Below are 16,358 nucleotides of genomic sequence, written 5' to 3' on the forward strand. Positions count from 1 at the left end.
CCAGGATGCCTCAGTTTAACTAAAGGTGGATATTACAAAACAACCAAACCTGAGGCCTTAAGGAAAAAGTGAGAGGAGGAAACAAGTGGCTGGGGAGACTGGGCATGAATTTTGGCAGACACCACAGGAATGCTTGTAGCTGACATTTGGTTGGAGAAGTTGAAGGGTCATGACTTTAGAGCCTCCAGCTCTCTTGGGTGTGAAAATCAAATCATGCTAGCGAAGAGAGCACGTCTCATAAAACGGGAGGTAGGCCCATCCTTCTCCCCTATTCACCTTTGGATTTCTAGATGTAATTTCCTCTGGCACTTTTCATGTTTCCTCTCAAAGGCAGAATAATAAAAGAAGATGGAGAAAGGCTTCTTGTGAGCTCACCTCATTAAGGAGGTCATTCCTGTTTCTCACTGGACCAAAAGAAAGAGGAGAAAACTGAAACCCAAACCCTGAAATTCCACCTCTTCCCAGAGATTATCAGTCAGGGGAATGGCTGGCTGGTCATATAACTTCTCCTGACTCTTATTAAGCCGCTTGCCCTAAGGAGAGCTTGGCTGAAATGAGAGCCTCAGAATTGAGGCTTTAGTTTGCAATTCAGGAAAAAGAATCCATGACAAATAGGACCAGAATTAGAGAAAATGGAGCTAGGTGGGATCTATGTTCCCCATGGAACCTGTGATCTCAATGACAGGTTCCGAGGGGAACCCAGACCTGTTTCTTCTGCCTTTTCCTCAGTGCCTGACCCCAAAGTGCTATGAACCATAACTCTCTCCACCTCCTAGCTTCAAAGAAAGTTGACCTGAGGGAGGCGGCAGGGACTTATGACCCTCGGGCACACGGCCACTGTGCAGCCCAGGCCAGGTGCAAGCAACACCTTGGGAACTAGAATCCAAAACAGTGGCTGGGCTTGTGAGGCCTCAGGGGATCTTAAGGTAGGATAGAAGTGGGCAAAGGATGGGTTGGCTGGAAAATAGGCCTCTCCTCTTGAAAGGTGACAGAGGACACTTGGCTGGTAAGACTAAGAATGTTCAATGAGAATCTTTGGCCCATTACAAAGGACTTGGGTTGTTGGGACAGGGTGAGGTTAAAACATTTCCTTTTAAGGGGACTTGTTGGCAAAGCTCTCTTGCTGGGGCTTCTTCTCGGGACTGGTGTGAGAACCCAGCCACCGAAGGCAGTGACCAGAGCTCGGTTCCTGGAAGTTAAGGGCATCTCAGAAGGAGGGCAGGAAAGAAGGCACGTGCCTGTCACCGATCTGACTCCACGATCTGGTTTTGAGTTGGTCTTTTAAGAAAATGTCTCACTGTTCCTCCTTGGTGGGAAAAGAGGGGATGGTTAGGGATGGCTGGGTAGGAGGGAGCATGGAGACTGAGGGGCAGGCCCGGAGGCAGCAGAAACCATGAGCTGCTGATTCTCAACTGGTTCCTGCTACATCCCGCTTCCTTCAAACACTCTTAACATGTTGCAAAGCACATTACTATGTCCCCCACCCCTTGTTTCATATTATAAAGTACAAACAAATGACAGAAAAGGTCAGTTGGCTCGCAGCCGCCCACTGCTTAGAACTGCAAGGACCGCCGTTTCCTCCCTGCCACGAGACGGTGGCTGTATGGGCGCATCTTCATCTCCACGAAGGGGATAGAGAACTCATGGCCTTTCCAGTGGTACCAGTTGATCCCCTGGGAAGGAGAAAGATGAGCATGTCAGATCACCTTTCCCCACTCAAGGGAACTCCCAGTCTGAAAAGAAAGAGGGTGCTGGCTGAGAGCGGGGAATCCAAGATGAACATTTATCCCTTTTCCATTAACATGAAGCTTTGTGGCTGAGTTCCCTCCCCCTACAAAAAGGGCAAAAAAACCCAGAGATTTTTGTTTTTCTAGCTTTTCTCTTTAGGCCTGCTTGTGGTCTGGGCCTATATTAGGAATGTGTAGCAGGTCTTTCCTTATCACTGGCTTTCTGGTTTGGGCTTTCAGGATTTGCATGCACCAATAAATTTGAATTTCAGATTCCCAACAGTATAGAAGCGTTCTGAAGAGCATAACTGTTTTTGACGGCCCACTCCTGGTGGGAGCGATAAGTGGTTTCCATCTATCAGGTAACCAGCCACCTTGGTTTGCCCAGGACTAAAGGGTGCCCCTGGCTTCTGGCCTTTCCTGTGCTAAAACTGGAGAGGTCCCAGTTGGCCACCCTACCGCCCAGCCCAGCTGATGGGTATGTGGTCTCCAGTGGGGAGACACGGTCTCATTGACACTGCTATTCCTGCTCTCTCCCTTCCTAGGATACTTCTTTGGATGAAGCCGGGCCTGTGAAGCAGTCCCTGAACTTGAGAAGCTCTTCATGGGATATCCTAGAGGAGGAAATGAAATGGGACTTCTTTCGCCAAGGTTTCTCTGGGTGAGTTCTAGCTCCCGAGTCCAGGTGTGTTCCCCTTTTCTTCCTCTGGCTTTGACTCTGCCCTGCTCTTATCTCAGTGTCTGCATTATTTTCCTCTTTATAATAGTCCGTTCTCAACACTCTGAGTATCTTTCTTAAAGGGAAATGCAAGGCCCGCCTGTGCACTTCGAACATGAAGCTGAGGCACGTGGGCTGCATGGCTCATCTATGCAGCGACAGAGTTTCACCCACCTGACTGTGCCTGGACTCGCCGTATTTCCCATTGAGGTTGGTCCGGTGGCAGTTCTTATACCACCAAGCCCCCTTGTATGACATGGCACAGTTGGTAACTGCTATGTCATTGTCTCTGTCCTCCGTGGAGAATGGGCGGCCCTGATGGTAGCTGAGAGAGTCCCCTGGGAAAAAAAAAACAACACATGCTTGAAGCTGTCCAATCTGTCATTCTTTTGTCACAACGTTCTGGACATTTGACCCAGGCCCCAACAAACCTGGCTTCTGCTTAAGAGACCTTCCGCTTACCTCTCCGTGTCTATTCAGCTTCAGCCTGGCTATACTGAGCTCTTTCTCCACGAACGCCTGGGGTCCACTACATCTGTGCTGCTCTCTCCAACTCAGTTCCTCATTCCCCTGACCTTCTGCTCAGAACTCTGTCCACTCAGCTCCACCTCACCATTCCTGATTGTTTCCGCCAGGCCAGCAATGGGACACAGGCATGGATGGCTCCTTGTGTCTCAGAGGAGACAGTGATGAGTCATACTGCCCTGGCTAATCTGGGTCACCACCATGCAGCCTGGCTTTCCCCATGGCTCATCAGGTCTTGGTCACATCCAGTATCCCCTTGTTCAGAACTAGGGTCCACATGTGAAGAGGGGCATTAGCTAACTGGAGTTTCTGTCCATAGGAAGCAAGATGATAAGAAAATCCTAACCATATTAGAGGAGAAGTGATTGGGAAAACCAGGGCTGTATCTTGAGGAAAAGCAGACTTGCAAGGGGAGATAAGGTTCTAGATCACCGACTCCAAATATTTGATGGGTTATTTAGTAAAGAAACAGAACTCCACCAAACAGACACTCTTTGGAGAAGTATGAGGATCAGTAGGTAGAGACTGTGAAGTGGTGTATTTTGGCTCAATGTGTGAGGAGGAATCACCTAAATATTAGTGCTGTTGGTAAATGGGATAGACTACTTGGAAATATGGGGAGATCTCTATTTTTAGAAGCTGGAGATTTTCTTGTTGGGATGTTGTGCAGGCCACTTATATGAACTGAGTGTTTGAAGTGAGGTATCAGACCGTAATTAATTTACAACTATTGGCCAAACCTCTGGCAGAATTTGTGGTTAGAGATGTTGTGAAGGGGTTCATGCTATTGAATGACTGTTGTCGTAGATGCATCCAAGGTTACTTTAAGCCAGGGGAACTCATGGTTCTGATCCTGTGGCTTCCTGAGTCCACACTCACAGTGGCCACTCAGTGCCTCCAAGTGCTTCTGGTCACAATTTAATTCTTAGGAGGATGGTCTTTCTTTTATAGGGAAGCCTGGTCCATTCAGGTCAGCTTTGTCCCTAAGTACATATGTCATTATTTCTATGCCATCCTTTTTACCTCCCTCTCTCAGTCTCTAAACAAACCAGGCTTTGTCTCCACTCAGAGATGATCCCACCGACCTGCAACTCATTCTTTCCCATCTCTTCCAGGTCCTGGAGAAAGCAGAAAAGAGTTCTTACTTTTCCTTTTTTCATATAGATACAGATAGAGATAGATATATATGGATATTTTAGCATTTTCATCTCTTCTTACCCTAACTCATACTCAATCCCTGTGTCTTAAAAAAATCCTGACTTAATCCTACTTTCTAGAGACTCTTTCTTTACCGTCAGTCCCCTGACTCTGTTGTCTCTACCCACGTTTCTGTCTTCTCATCTCCTGCTCATCTCTCTAACCTAGAAGCTGCCCTCCCTGGGAACTATGCCCTCCTCACTCCCTGGGAACTATTCTCTCCTGCTTCCACTGTGGATGTTGCCTGCTGCTGTCTCAGATATGATCCTGATGTTGGCCTTTGTCTCCTCCCCAGATCTGGCCCCCTTCCCATTCCTGCTTCATAAATCCACCTCATACGGTCAGTCCATCTATTATCTGAGTCTTGGGTTTTCTCTCTCAAACCGCTGTCAGATTTATACTCTTAACTCCTAAGAGCAGTCAAGGCTCCTGGGATCTCCTGCAGGGTTAATGCAGCAGCTCCAGCTGCTCTCTGCTCTTCACTCAGGTTTACTTTATCTTGTTTATGGATCTTCCTAAAACTCCACGTCCACTGTGTCACTCAGGACCCACCACGGCTCCCCACTGCCCACCGTATGAAGATAGAACTCCTCTGTCCCCTTGGCTTTAAGGCCCTTCAGGGTCTGACTCCACCTTACTCCACCTGGTTCCTTTCTAGTCTTTCTCAACTCACACCTTGTCCTGGGCAGCCAGGTCCTCTGCACTTGCCCTCCCTCCACACTAACTGCTTCTTCTGTGACTTCTCCCCCAGGATTTTCTTTCCCTGGAATGTTTGCCTTCCCCTTGGGATCCCAGCCAAATGCTGCTGCTTTCATGAAGCCTTCTTCAACCTCCCAGACCCCTCTTCTCTGAATGCAGGTTAAACTGGAAGTGAGTACCATTCATTTTGTGGTGAGTTGCTTCCAAACTGTTTCTTTTTCAGGTGGAAGTTTAGTTCTTGCAGAGGTCATGCCTTATGCTCCTTATGAGTCCTCACAATTTGCATGATGAACTTTTAGAGGTTGCTCAACAACCTTTTAGCCATAATTTGACTTGTAATGTTCAGCTCCAATTCAATTAAGAGTCCTGGTTAGAGACTTGGATTTTTGCAGACTTGAGAACAATGGAGATGGGAGAAGGGACTGAACTTGGCATTGAAGGCCACAGAGGCCACTGTTCTAGTGGGGCCAATAAAGATGAGCAACATGCAAGGTAAAGGCCAGGGGACTTGGGCAATAGTAAATGCCAGAGAGAGGATGGCTCCTCCTCTCTGGAGACCTTCCAGTCTGGAAAGAATCACCATTGTGTGAAGTTGTTCAGAGAAGGGGCCTACATAAGCCTCGCTTCTCATTGTTTGAAGAAGATGAACTGAATATTTGACCTAAGAGGTCAGATCGCAATTCATTTTTGATGATTGGCCAAACTGTTGGTGGGACTTGCCTCTGAAATGTGACAGTAGGCCACAGTCCACCAGCTGTGACCTCCATGGGGTCCAGCAGTGAGACAGCTACACAGAGACTGCAGAAGGAGGGCCCAAGTTCGACAGGTAGAGCACAGTCTGGGGCCGCTGAGGAGGAGGCAGGGGGATCAGCCATGTGAGCAAGTGGGAGGGCTTGCTTGTCTTTCTGTGGGAGAAATAAGAACGGATTTCTGCAGGCACGATTCTAATCTTAAGGGAGTGATTGGTATCAGGTTATTTCTGAAATGATTTGGTCCGACATTTTGTATCATATACTCCATTTCAAATGACTATTTTACATCCAAAGTGTAGGAAAATTGGGTCTTTTATTGGGGCACTTCGGGCAGGTCTGACTGCCCTGGGGAATGATCTCTCATGTGAAAAACAACAGGGGGAAGCATGTCTTCTCTTTGGAGTAACGACACCTGGCTGAGCAGAGAAATGACCGAGCAGATGCAGTCGTGGGAGAGGCAACGCTTTGATGATCTTCTTAATTCTAAGAGTCTTAAAAATGTTGCTAAATTTATACTGTAGCATTTAGCCATATAATTGGAGTTAATGAAAAGACCAATAACTCCATGTACCAAATAGTGGAATATGTGGCAAAACAGGTCTTAGGATATGTACTAGAAGGGAACCTAGGAAATAGATTGGCAGAGCCTAAGAATCAGACTGGGATATGATGTCCTGATAAAACTCTTAATGCAACAGAGCTTATAGAGATGGTTGTTGTACTTAGTGAAAGTGTCATAAAATCTACAGAAAACGTGACCATGTATGGGTTCTTGTGGAGGACTGAAAAGACATGTGGCCCATGGGGGGGACATGTGGCACTGTTGTTTGTTCCCTGATGGAGGTGTGATGAAGACTGCTGATAGAGGAGGGGCCAGCTCAGAATGGGGCATCTGTCTTATTTTCATTAGTTCAAAGATGATTTTCCTAGCTGTCATTGCAGGGGAGATTTCTATCCAGACAATAGATGATTATGCTTTCATGGGATGAGAGCCCATATTGACTAATCTAGACAAGAAAAATAATCCTTCACCCTCACATGGTAGTTTTTTTTAACTTCAAAAAGCACTTTCACTCTATTTATCACATTATTTTTTCTGTCTGCTCTGTGAACTAGGGCAGGCATCATTATTAAGATTTTCCAGATGAGGAAACTGAAGTGCTTGAGAAATTGATTGCAGGTCACCTGAGTGATGGGGAGCTTGCGTGCGTGCGAAGTCCCTTTAGTCGTGTCTGACTCTTAGCAACCTTATGGACTGGAACCCACCAGGTTCCTCTGTCCATGGGGTTCTCCAGGCATGAATACTGGAATGCATCATCATGCCCTCCTCCAGGGGATGGTTTCAATCCAGGTGGGGGGCAGCCTGGACCAGAGCCAGTGCTTCCAGCCCTCCACCCTCCTCCTCGGCCAGCAGGGACTTCACCAGCTCTTTGGGTGCTGCTGTGACTGCCCAGAGCAGCTCAGGCCTCGAGCGTGGGGCCCCACTGCACGCCCACTACCCTTGGGCGCTGCCTGGGGGCCCGGGTACCTGCAGTGCCGTTGTAACCTCCCAGGCGGAGTTTGTACAGGCTTCTGCTGTCCTCAACAGAGAACCTGTCGTAGGAGGCGAAGGCGGCTTCCTGCCCATCACGCATGTCCACGCGCAGCTCGTAGCGGCCCTGGGACGTGATCCTGTGTATATTGTCCAGCCCTGTGGAGAAGAGCCAAGAACGCAGTGAGCCTGGCCGCAGTGGCTTCGGACATGGGTGGCAGAAGGTGACTGTGGCCTCAAAACAGATGTTCTGGGAAAAAGGAGTACTGGGATTGCTTTCGCTTTTAGCCCTTCCCAGGTGGTTATCAAACAGACCCTTGTTGTTGCTGTTGAGTTGCTAGGTCATGTCTGACTCTGTGACCCCATGGACTGTAGCCCTCCAGGCTCCTCTGTCCATGGGATTTCCCAGGCAAGAATACTGGAATGGGTTGTCATTTCCTACTCCAGGGGATCTTCCCGACCCCAAGGCTGAACCTGCGTCTCCTGCACTGGCAGGCGGATTCCTTACCATTGAGCCACCAGGGAAGACCATTCAGACCTTACCAGACTCTGAATTTCCTCCTGTACAAAAGCCACTTAGTTCTGCTGGTGAGTTCCCACTGCAGGTCAGCTCAGGGGTCCTGCCATCAAGTACTGACTCAGTAACCAACAAGCCCTGAGCCATAGGATTCCTGGCCTAGCCCCCCATTACCTCCCACTCCAAACCACAGTGTGGGTTGAAAATGATGAGCAGCATCATTGGGGTGTGACTCCTTTGGTGTGAGTGATAGGAAGCACGAGGTAGGAGCACTGATCAGGGGAACTCAGAGTGGACCCTCGGGGTCCAGAGGATCTGCACATCCTACCCAGTAGCCTGGGAGGGGGCTCCACCCACCTTTAATTACACTGTCCTTCCTGATCTCTGCCTCAGCCCTCCTGAGACTCCCATAACCGGGTCAGAGGACATTGTCCCCTGTCTCCTGACACCAGTTCCTGTCTCTCGGATCTACCTGTTACATCTTTGCACTGCCACCTCTGCACTCGTCTATCTGGTCAGTCACAAACCCTCCCCCTCAACCCCGGCCCCACACCCCTGGCCCTCCCGCCACTGTCTCCTTGGCCTCTAAGCTTCCTAGCCTTTGATCTATAGGTGCAAACCCCAGGAGTCCAGAGGTAGGCAGAGCCCAGATCCTTCTTGGTGATATTTTCCCATATGCATTTTCTTGTCTCTTTGCTCTGGCTGGCTGTGCTCTGGATCTTTCTGATTTTGACCTCCCTGCCCAGATTTTGAACTGCCCCCGCCCCTACATTGCTGGTGATCTTGGAGTCCTCCTGATTTCCACCTGCTTACTGAACTGGGGTCCTCTTGCTTTGCTGTGACATTTGATATCTATCAGAGTACACCATGATTTAGAATTGAAAAAATTGCAGATGGAAGGGAATTTAGAAATTACTTAGGCTAGTCTGTTTGTTTTGTTGAAAACGTGGCTGAAGTCCAGAGAGGTGACAGGGCTGATGGCGGGTCACCTGGATCTTTCTGTTTCCCTGTCCTGTTTGAGAGTTAAAGCCTTATGTTAATTACATATTATATGTTATATACTGTTTGCTGTTTGCCAGGTTACTGGTGCCCTGCACTTGGATTGTGATGTGGTGGATCCTGGTGGTGCCCTGCCCAGATGCCCTTTAACTGGTCAGTGGACATAACCCCCAGTTGCTAACAGCTCACAGTTGCCTCCTTGGATTATTGCCCAAACAGGAGTTGCTTCACTCTGGAAGTTACCCTCTCCCTCCCCCATGCCTTGGGGCAGAGCCCCATCAGTGCCTGATGTGGGAGGGGGGGCTATCAAATCCCAGCCCCCTTGCTCCACTGGGGACTGACTCTGAGGAGCAGTTCATGCTCTAGAGCTTCCCTGAGGATCAGACTGATGCTAATCTCGCATCAAGATCTATCCTGTTTCCCCCACCCACTTCTGAGAGCACTCGCCCGATAAATGACCTGAACAAGAATCCCAGTGTCAGACTTTGCTTCTAGGGAACCCAGCTTACAACATAAACTGTGGGTCAGAGTGTTACCCCTCACCTGAGTACTCACACTATACATCACTAGGCTGTGCTTCTACTTAAGAGCCCTCCCTGGCTCCCTCTTTCATATGGTGTTTATTCAAAACTTCCCTTCCCCACTTTAGGGACCATAATGCCTTCATTCAACCCACCTTACCTCATTTTATTCTTTGCCTAAGCTGCATCTTTGCTCTGGTTGGATGGTTTTTCATTTTCCCGTGTGCTCATGTCAACGGTATCCCTGCCTTCCCTCTTTTCTTGTCCCCCTCCCTCCTTCATCCTTCTTACTCACCTCTCAATGTCTTCTGCAGGAAGCTGACTCTTCCTTCTCTGAATATCTGCTGCCTAGTTCATAGATCAGTACAGTGTTTCTGAGTGTGAGAGGGCATCTCTGATGACATGAGAAGTAATTGGGGAATGTGCTTAGTTGTGTCGGACTCTTTGCAACCCCACAGACTGTAGCCTCCCAGGTTCCTCTGTCCATTGGATATTCCTGGCAAGAAAACTGGAGTGGGTTGCCATTTCCTCCTCCAGGGGATCTGCCTGATTTAGAGATCAAATCCGCATCTCCTGAACCTACTGCATTGGCAGGTGGATTCTTTACCACTGAACTACTCGGGAAGACATTTTTGGAGTAAGGACTGAATAACTTCAAACGTGTAGGGAGAACAGTATTCCCAAATTCTGTCTCTTTCTCCATAGATGGAGGGGAAACCTTAACCCTGATTCTAACTGTTCCTTTCAGTCTGGATCCAGTACTTTGTGCATATTCACTGGAAGGACTGATACTGAAGCTAAAGCTCCAGACAACACTTTGGCCACCTGATGCAAAGAGCTGACTCATTGGAAAAGACCCTGATGCTGGGAAAGATTGACGCAGGAGGAGAAGGGGACGACAGAGGGTGAGACGGTTGGATGCCGTCATCAACTCGATGGACATGAATTTGAGCAGACTCTGGGAGATAGTGAAGGACAGGGGAGCCTGGCGTGCTGCCGTTCATGAAGTTGCAAAGAGTCAAATATGACTTAGCGACTGAACAGCAACAAGAACAAAAACTTTGTGGTTTAACACTCAACACTTTCTAATCTCCATTTTTACACCACCAGCACCAGCAACAACTGGCATTTAATATTTTTGCTGTTTTCATTGCATTTATTTTTAAGATTCCCTTTTATGTATGGCACATGATGACTAGCTTTCTGTTTTTGGCAATGCTGTGATGTTTCTTTCACAAAAGAATAGATTTCATTTTTAAAACATGATACATAGGGACTTTCCTGGTGGTCCAGTGGTCCAGACCCCAAGCTTCCAATGCAAGGGGCCAGGGTTCAGTCCCTGGTCAGGAAACTGGATCCCATATGCTGCAACTGAGGATCCCATGTGCTACATCTGGGACCCAGCACATCCAAGTAAATAATTTTTTTAAAAAGTGATATATAGAAAATTCAAGTGTGTGACAGTTCAGATGTTTCCCAGAGGTGACTGTGGTGTCCAGTAGCTGAGGTTGGGTAAGCATGAGCACTGTCTGCTGTGGGCACATCAATTTCTATGCTTTACACTTACCTCCCAAGCTGCTTGCAAACTCTTAGAAGGCAAGGATGTTTTCCTATTCACTTCTCTTTCCTTTTATAATGTGATTTTTACCTTCTATTTTTATTTATTTGTTTTACCTTCTATTTTTATTATATTCATCAGCAAATACAGATCTGGGCATCTAACAGGCACTCAATAAATTCTTATCAATTGAGTGATTGATTGGTATCTACACTTTAGGTACCTACTATCCTCAGCCACTGTGACAGGTAATGAGGTTGAAAACGAATATGGTTAGGTCCCAGGCCTGAAAGAAGTTTACATAGTATAGTCAAGAGAGACAGAAAGGAAAACAGACCCTGATTTGGGCCACAAAAGAGAGAGACTGCTCCTGCAGGCAAAGTTAGAGAAAAATGGATAGGATAGGTCCTACTGGGGAAGAGGAGGTTAGCTGAGGCTTTGAATATGCAGAGAAGCACAGCAAGGTATATGGGGGGTGGGGGAGAGTTGATAGGCAGAGGTTCCTTGCAAAGGAAACATTAGTGATTCTAAGGCTTTGGAGTCTGGGGAAAGGGAGGGATGAATTGGGAATTGGGAGTTAACAGATATACACTACTATATACAAATATTGTATTGGCTAAAACGTTTGTTTGGGTTTTTCCATACTACCTTGCAGAAAAATCCAAACAAACTTTTTGACTAACCCAAGAGATAAACAATAGGACCTACTGTATATCTCACAGGGAACTATATTCAATATCTTATAATAACTCATAATGGAAAAGAATCTGAAGAAGAATAGATATATGTGTTTATGTGTGTATGTATAACTGCATTATTTTGCTGTATACTTGAAACACTGCCAATCAACTATACTTCAATAAGAAAATGTTTGGAGTTTGGTGTCAGTTGGAGGGTGTAGGGAAGAGGAATGGGGTTCTTGTTGGTGGGGAGCAGGCCCAAGGGGAGGGCCTTGTACCATAGCTAAGGTGCTGGTGACGGGGACTCATTTAAAAGTTCTACAAATGGGGCTAGCCATTGCTCAGATTTTGGCATGAGGGAGATGGTTCTAGTGGCCATGTAGACAATGGTTGATCCAGGAGGCAGAAGGCCAGTTACGGGGTTCTTATAGGAGGGTCCAAGAGAAAGATGGTGAGGCTGAGTGGGAGATAGAGAGGAGACCACAGATATAGAAGACAATTATTGCCTTTCCTGGGCCTCCCTTCATGATCACTGTGAAAATCTAACAGGGAGATGCAGGGAATAATAAATGTGCTGCTTTCTGGAACTGGCTCCTCTGCCATCTGCCTGGGTCAGGTGTATGTTTACCTTCTCACACCAGTTCAGTTCTCAATCTACACCTCCCACTTGTGTCAGACCTCTAGGAAATTGCCGGTCGCCTCTAATGTCATTTTCATTTTTCCTTTTCCATCCCAAGTCAGGTAATAATATCCCTCCAAGGAACAAGGTCTGAGTGACTGTCTCATTTTTCTCCTGGCCTGCAGGCTGGCTGGCTGATGCCTGGCTTCTGAGAGATGACCAGCCAGCTTATTGCTCCCTCTGCCCCCTTCCCCCACCAGGCAGCTCACTCCCTTTGGAAAAGTTGCCTCACGTCAAGACCCATCAGCATAAGAGACTATTAATGAGGATGGGAAGAGACAGAGCAAAGAGGAAAATACCACAACAAGATAAAAACGGATCAATAGTGGAGCCAAACAGAGCAGGAGGTACTGAAAGCAATTCACGAGCTGTCAACTTCTCAACAGACCCAGGGTTTCTGATAATCCCAGATGGACACAGAAAGGAGAGAGATGGACAAAAAGCCGGAGTAGCGTTCCAAGGGAAACAAAAAAGGAGGCGTTACCCAGCCAAAATTCATCCTCCAGGTTCCCAAAGCCAACACGGTACTCAGCCCATTTCCGGAAAAAATCAGTTTGGCCATTCTGTCGCCTCTGGAATACCTGTGAAGAAAGAGGGGGACAAATGAAAAAGAAAAATGCTAAGGAAAATAAACTCCAATGAATAGAACTGCTGTAACTGAGCTTTATATCTGCAGTGACAGAGACACTCAGGTAAGGACCACTGCAGTAGAGAGCTCGGTATTTGCACAGTGGTCATGGCAGGAGATGCTCGGAGCCCTTCTCTAAAGCACAGGGGCCCTTGATGAATAGGCTGGGGTGTGATGTTGACACTAATTTGCACCCCTGCAATGTAGAAAGGATTCAGGATACATATCAAACCCCTGATAGTCAAGGGAAATAGGCTAGGCTCTCAAATCCATCTTTTCACACCATGGCATGCAGCAGAAAGCATTTTTCACCAGAAGAACAGGACCCATTTCAGATCAGCCAGTAATGTCATCATCTTGTTTCAGGCAAAGCAAGTGTGTGTCATTCACTTTCCGAGCTGTTTAAGTGCTAATTTCATTTAACCTCCAATACATCAGCCTCGACTTCAACTTCCAATTATGCTTTAAGAAGAAGGCACAAATATGTCAGAAACATAAAAGAAAAACATCTCCCAAGAGTGACTGTTTTGAACCCAGCCACCATTTGACTCCATTCAACAACTATCCATTTGGCACTGTGAAAAATCTAGCATGGTGTGTTGGTGCTGGAGGCTGGATCCTCAGGAGGAAGGAGGGTGGAGGGGCTGGGTTTCCATCTGCACTGACTCAGCTAATGCTGGGCTGCTTTCGGGCCAGGCTGCCAGAACTCCATCTGCATAGTGGCCTGCAGTGATGTGTGAGGCTGTTTGCCAGGCTGCCCATTCTCTTCTCTCTGTACTGCCCTATTGGACATGGGAGGAGGGTGATAGGAAATGGACTCTCTCTTTTCCTCACCACTTCTGCTCCCTGAAGACTATGGGGAAGAACTAGAGAGGTCAGGAAAGGGTGCAGACAGGGGTGGCCTTTGTAAATATAGGTGGCGATCCACGTTCTATCCCTTAACTGCTTTGCCATATGTGATTCTCCCATAGAAAGATAGTGATCACCTCCCCATAGAGACTTCCCTCCTCCTACAAGGGACTCATCTCCTCTATTTCTTTATCATAAATGCAGTCTTCAGCAGGCAAGACCCCTGGGCCTCTCTGAGCTACTTCTCCCTTTCCCTGGCACCCTCCTGCATGAACTATCTCCCCAGAAGGAGTCACTTTCCTGGGTCCCCCTTTCTTGGCTGGACCACTGCAGCCTCATATTCTTATTCCTTCCTCTGCCTGGTCAAACCTGTGATAGGGCTGCTAACAAGGGCCCTGAGGATGATGCAGAGTTCCAGAGTGGACCTGTGGGGCAGGGGGAGTGGATGAAAAAATGGCCAAAGCATAGTGAAGTGTGGATGGATGGGTGCCAAGCCAGGTGGATGGAAGCACCAAGGATGCTGGCATGCCCAGAGAACAGCCATAGGTACTTACAATCCAGCCACCCCCATCGGTGGTCATGTCGCAGTACACCTGTAACTTCTGGCTTAGCTCTCCGTTGAGGAAGATGGTGTAAACCCCGCTCAGAGTGTCTCCGTTCATCAAATGCTGGGCACAGTCTTGAGGATGAGGGAAGACCCGGCCCCCTGCACAGGAAAAGAGGCAGTTTCCATAGTGGGGTAGGGACCTCCCACTATGCATGAGAGCCCCTTGGACTGTAAAATGTCTTAGAGTCTGACAGTGCTTCATCAAGAGCGGTAAGGAATCCTCATTGAATCTTCAACTGATGCTGGGTTTATCAGACAATATACAGCTTTACGGGATGTGAAGACCAAAGAGCTGGGTTCACCATGTGACTCCCCCACTTCCCCACTTGTTTAGCTTAGGCAAATAGCCTGACTTCCTGGCATCCGTCTTCTCATCAGAAAGATGAGGATAATAAAAATATTCCTCCAGCAAGGGTGAAGGTATGTTATTACAGAGAGTGATGGGTTACTTAGGCGATGATTACAGATACATGGGCCACAATAAATCACCGCAGAGCCCACATCTCAAAAGAATGAGAGGGATTTAAGCACAGCCGTCCGCCATCTTCACAGCAGCCCATAAGGAATGCCCCAAACAGGCTTAGTATTAGCAAGAAGATGGATATCTATTTCTCCTGCAAAATAATCTCCTGATTGGACTAAACAATCAAATGGCCATGTTTTACAGTTCAGTTTAAGTTTAAGGAGAGGGCAGAGGAAATAAATTGCTGCTCATCTTTCAGAGAGAACAGCCCAATTTGTAGAACAATATCTAATTAGCTGAAAGAGAAGCTTAAATCATGTGTCTTGAAGAGCTTGGCTTCAGGGCAGATTTTAATGCTCAACAGGCAAGCCAGAAAGCAGAGGTCCCATGGGAGGAGCTTTACTGGACTGCAGGAGCTGATGGAGCTAGTTAAAGGCAGAGCTTGCCATGGGAGGAAAAGTGGCTTGGGTGCTCTGTAAATATATGATCTCTGGGTCAATGGAAAGGGTGGTGCACTGCTGTGGTTCTGCATCCTGCAAATTGTAGCAGAATCATAAAGAGAGGCGGGGTAGGGACCTCATGGGAACCTGTAGCGGCCCCTAGTGGCAGAACCAGTGCACAGCACATATAACAGAAAGCCACTTGGAGAGTCACCCAGTGGGCCTGAGCAACCTCAATGAAACATCTGTGTTCGTAAGAGCTTCTGGTGGTTTGGTAGGCTTTATGCAAGCCCCCTCTTGGAGATGTGTTAACTCCTCCTGCATAAGGACTGTCCAGCGTGCTGCCACACCATGGACTAGATTCCCTTCCATTTAAGGTAGGGTAGAACAAGCCACCACCTGCTTCAGGCATGTTCCACCAGGGAATAACAATATATTCCTATAGAACTAGTACTTTACCAAATGTGCATTTATTTCCATGTAATTCTTGCAAGAAACGTGAGAGGAAGACATTGTTATAGACGGAAGACTTATTTTACAGAGAAGGAAACTAGCTCAGAAAGATCATGTGACTTCCTCTGTTCACTTGAACTTAGGTTTTCAGACTCCAGGTCAAGTGCTCCTTACATTACTAAAATGGGGACTATACCCTATGATACAGTTAACTGGATCTACATCTATTCAGACAGCAAATGATTAACAAACATCATATGGGCCTCCCAGGTGGCACAGTGGTAAAGAATCTGCCTGCCAAGCAGGAGACTCAGGTTCAATCCCTGAGTGGGGAAGATCCCCTGGAGAAAGGGAATGGCAACCCACTCCAGTATCCTTGTCTGGGAAATCCCATGGACAGAAGAACCTGGTGGGCTACAGTCCATGGGGTCGCAAGAGTTGGACATGACTTAGAAACTAAACAACAACAAAATTTATCTTATAAGCAAAGAAGGCCCCAAAGATTAAAGTTACCTCAAAGTTCTTTGTTCACATTAAATATCTTAACTCTCCAAAATGTATTTCCTTAGTAGCTATAGAAAAGCTCTCAACTTGCATCTCCAGCCTGTCCAAGAGCTCGTTAGAGTACCTGATCCCACCTGTTTCTAGAGGGTCCAGTTACATTTCAGGGGCAGGTGTGAGTGAGCACCTCACTGCCCCCCCCACACCTTGGGAGCACAGTGATATTTTCTGGCTTCCAGAATATTCTCTAGCTGGTCTTTAGAGCAACTGGCTTGTCTGCCTTCCTTTTTCCTTTCTTTTCTCACTGCTTGAGT

General features: G+C 47.4%; 1 protein-coding gene and 1 long non-coding RNA gene across 2 annotated transcripts in view; one reads left to right on the plus strand and one right to left on the minus strand.

Annotated features, from left to right (window-relative positions):
* Positions 1-323: 323 nt before the first annotated feature.
* TNR (tenascin R) overlaps positions 324-16,358 on the minus strand; it is a 463,187-nt gene continuing 447,152 nt past the window's right edge. The window contains exons 19-23 of the mRNA XM_043924334.1: positions 14,135-14,286; positions 12,588-12,684; positions 7,147-7,308; positions 2,620-2,783; positions 324-1,673 (exon numbers count right to left, since the gene is read on the minus strand). Coding sequence (XP_043780269.1) covers positions 1,554-1,673; positions 2,620-2,783; positions 7,147-7,308; positions 12,588-12,684; positions 14,135-14,286 — 695 coding nt within the window. The 3' untranslated portion in view covers positions 324-1,553. The remainder of the gene's footprint in view (positions 1,674-2,619; positions 2,784-7,146; positions 7,309-12,587; positions 12,685-14,134; positions 14,287-16,358) is intronic.
* Positions 2,271-13,150, plus strand: LOC122708169. The gene is made up of 3 exons (XR_006345032.1): positions 2,271-2,388; positions 4,919-5,037; positions 12,229-13,150. It is a non-coding gene; the product is annotated as an uncharacterized LOC122708169 (long non-coding RNA).

The sequence above is a fragment of the Cervus elaphus genome, chromosome 14, assembly GCF_910594005.1.
Source record: "Cervus elaphus chromosome 14, mCerEla1.1, whole genome shotgun sequence".
In the NCBI taxonomy this organism is placed as follows: domain Eukaryota; kingdom Metazoa; phylum Chordata; class Mammalia; order Artiodactyla; family Cervidae; genus Cervus; species Cervus elaphus.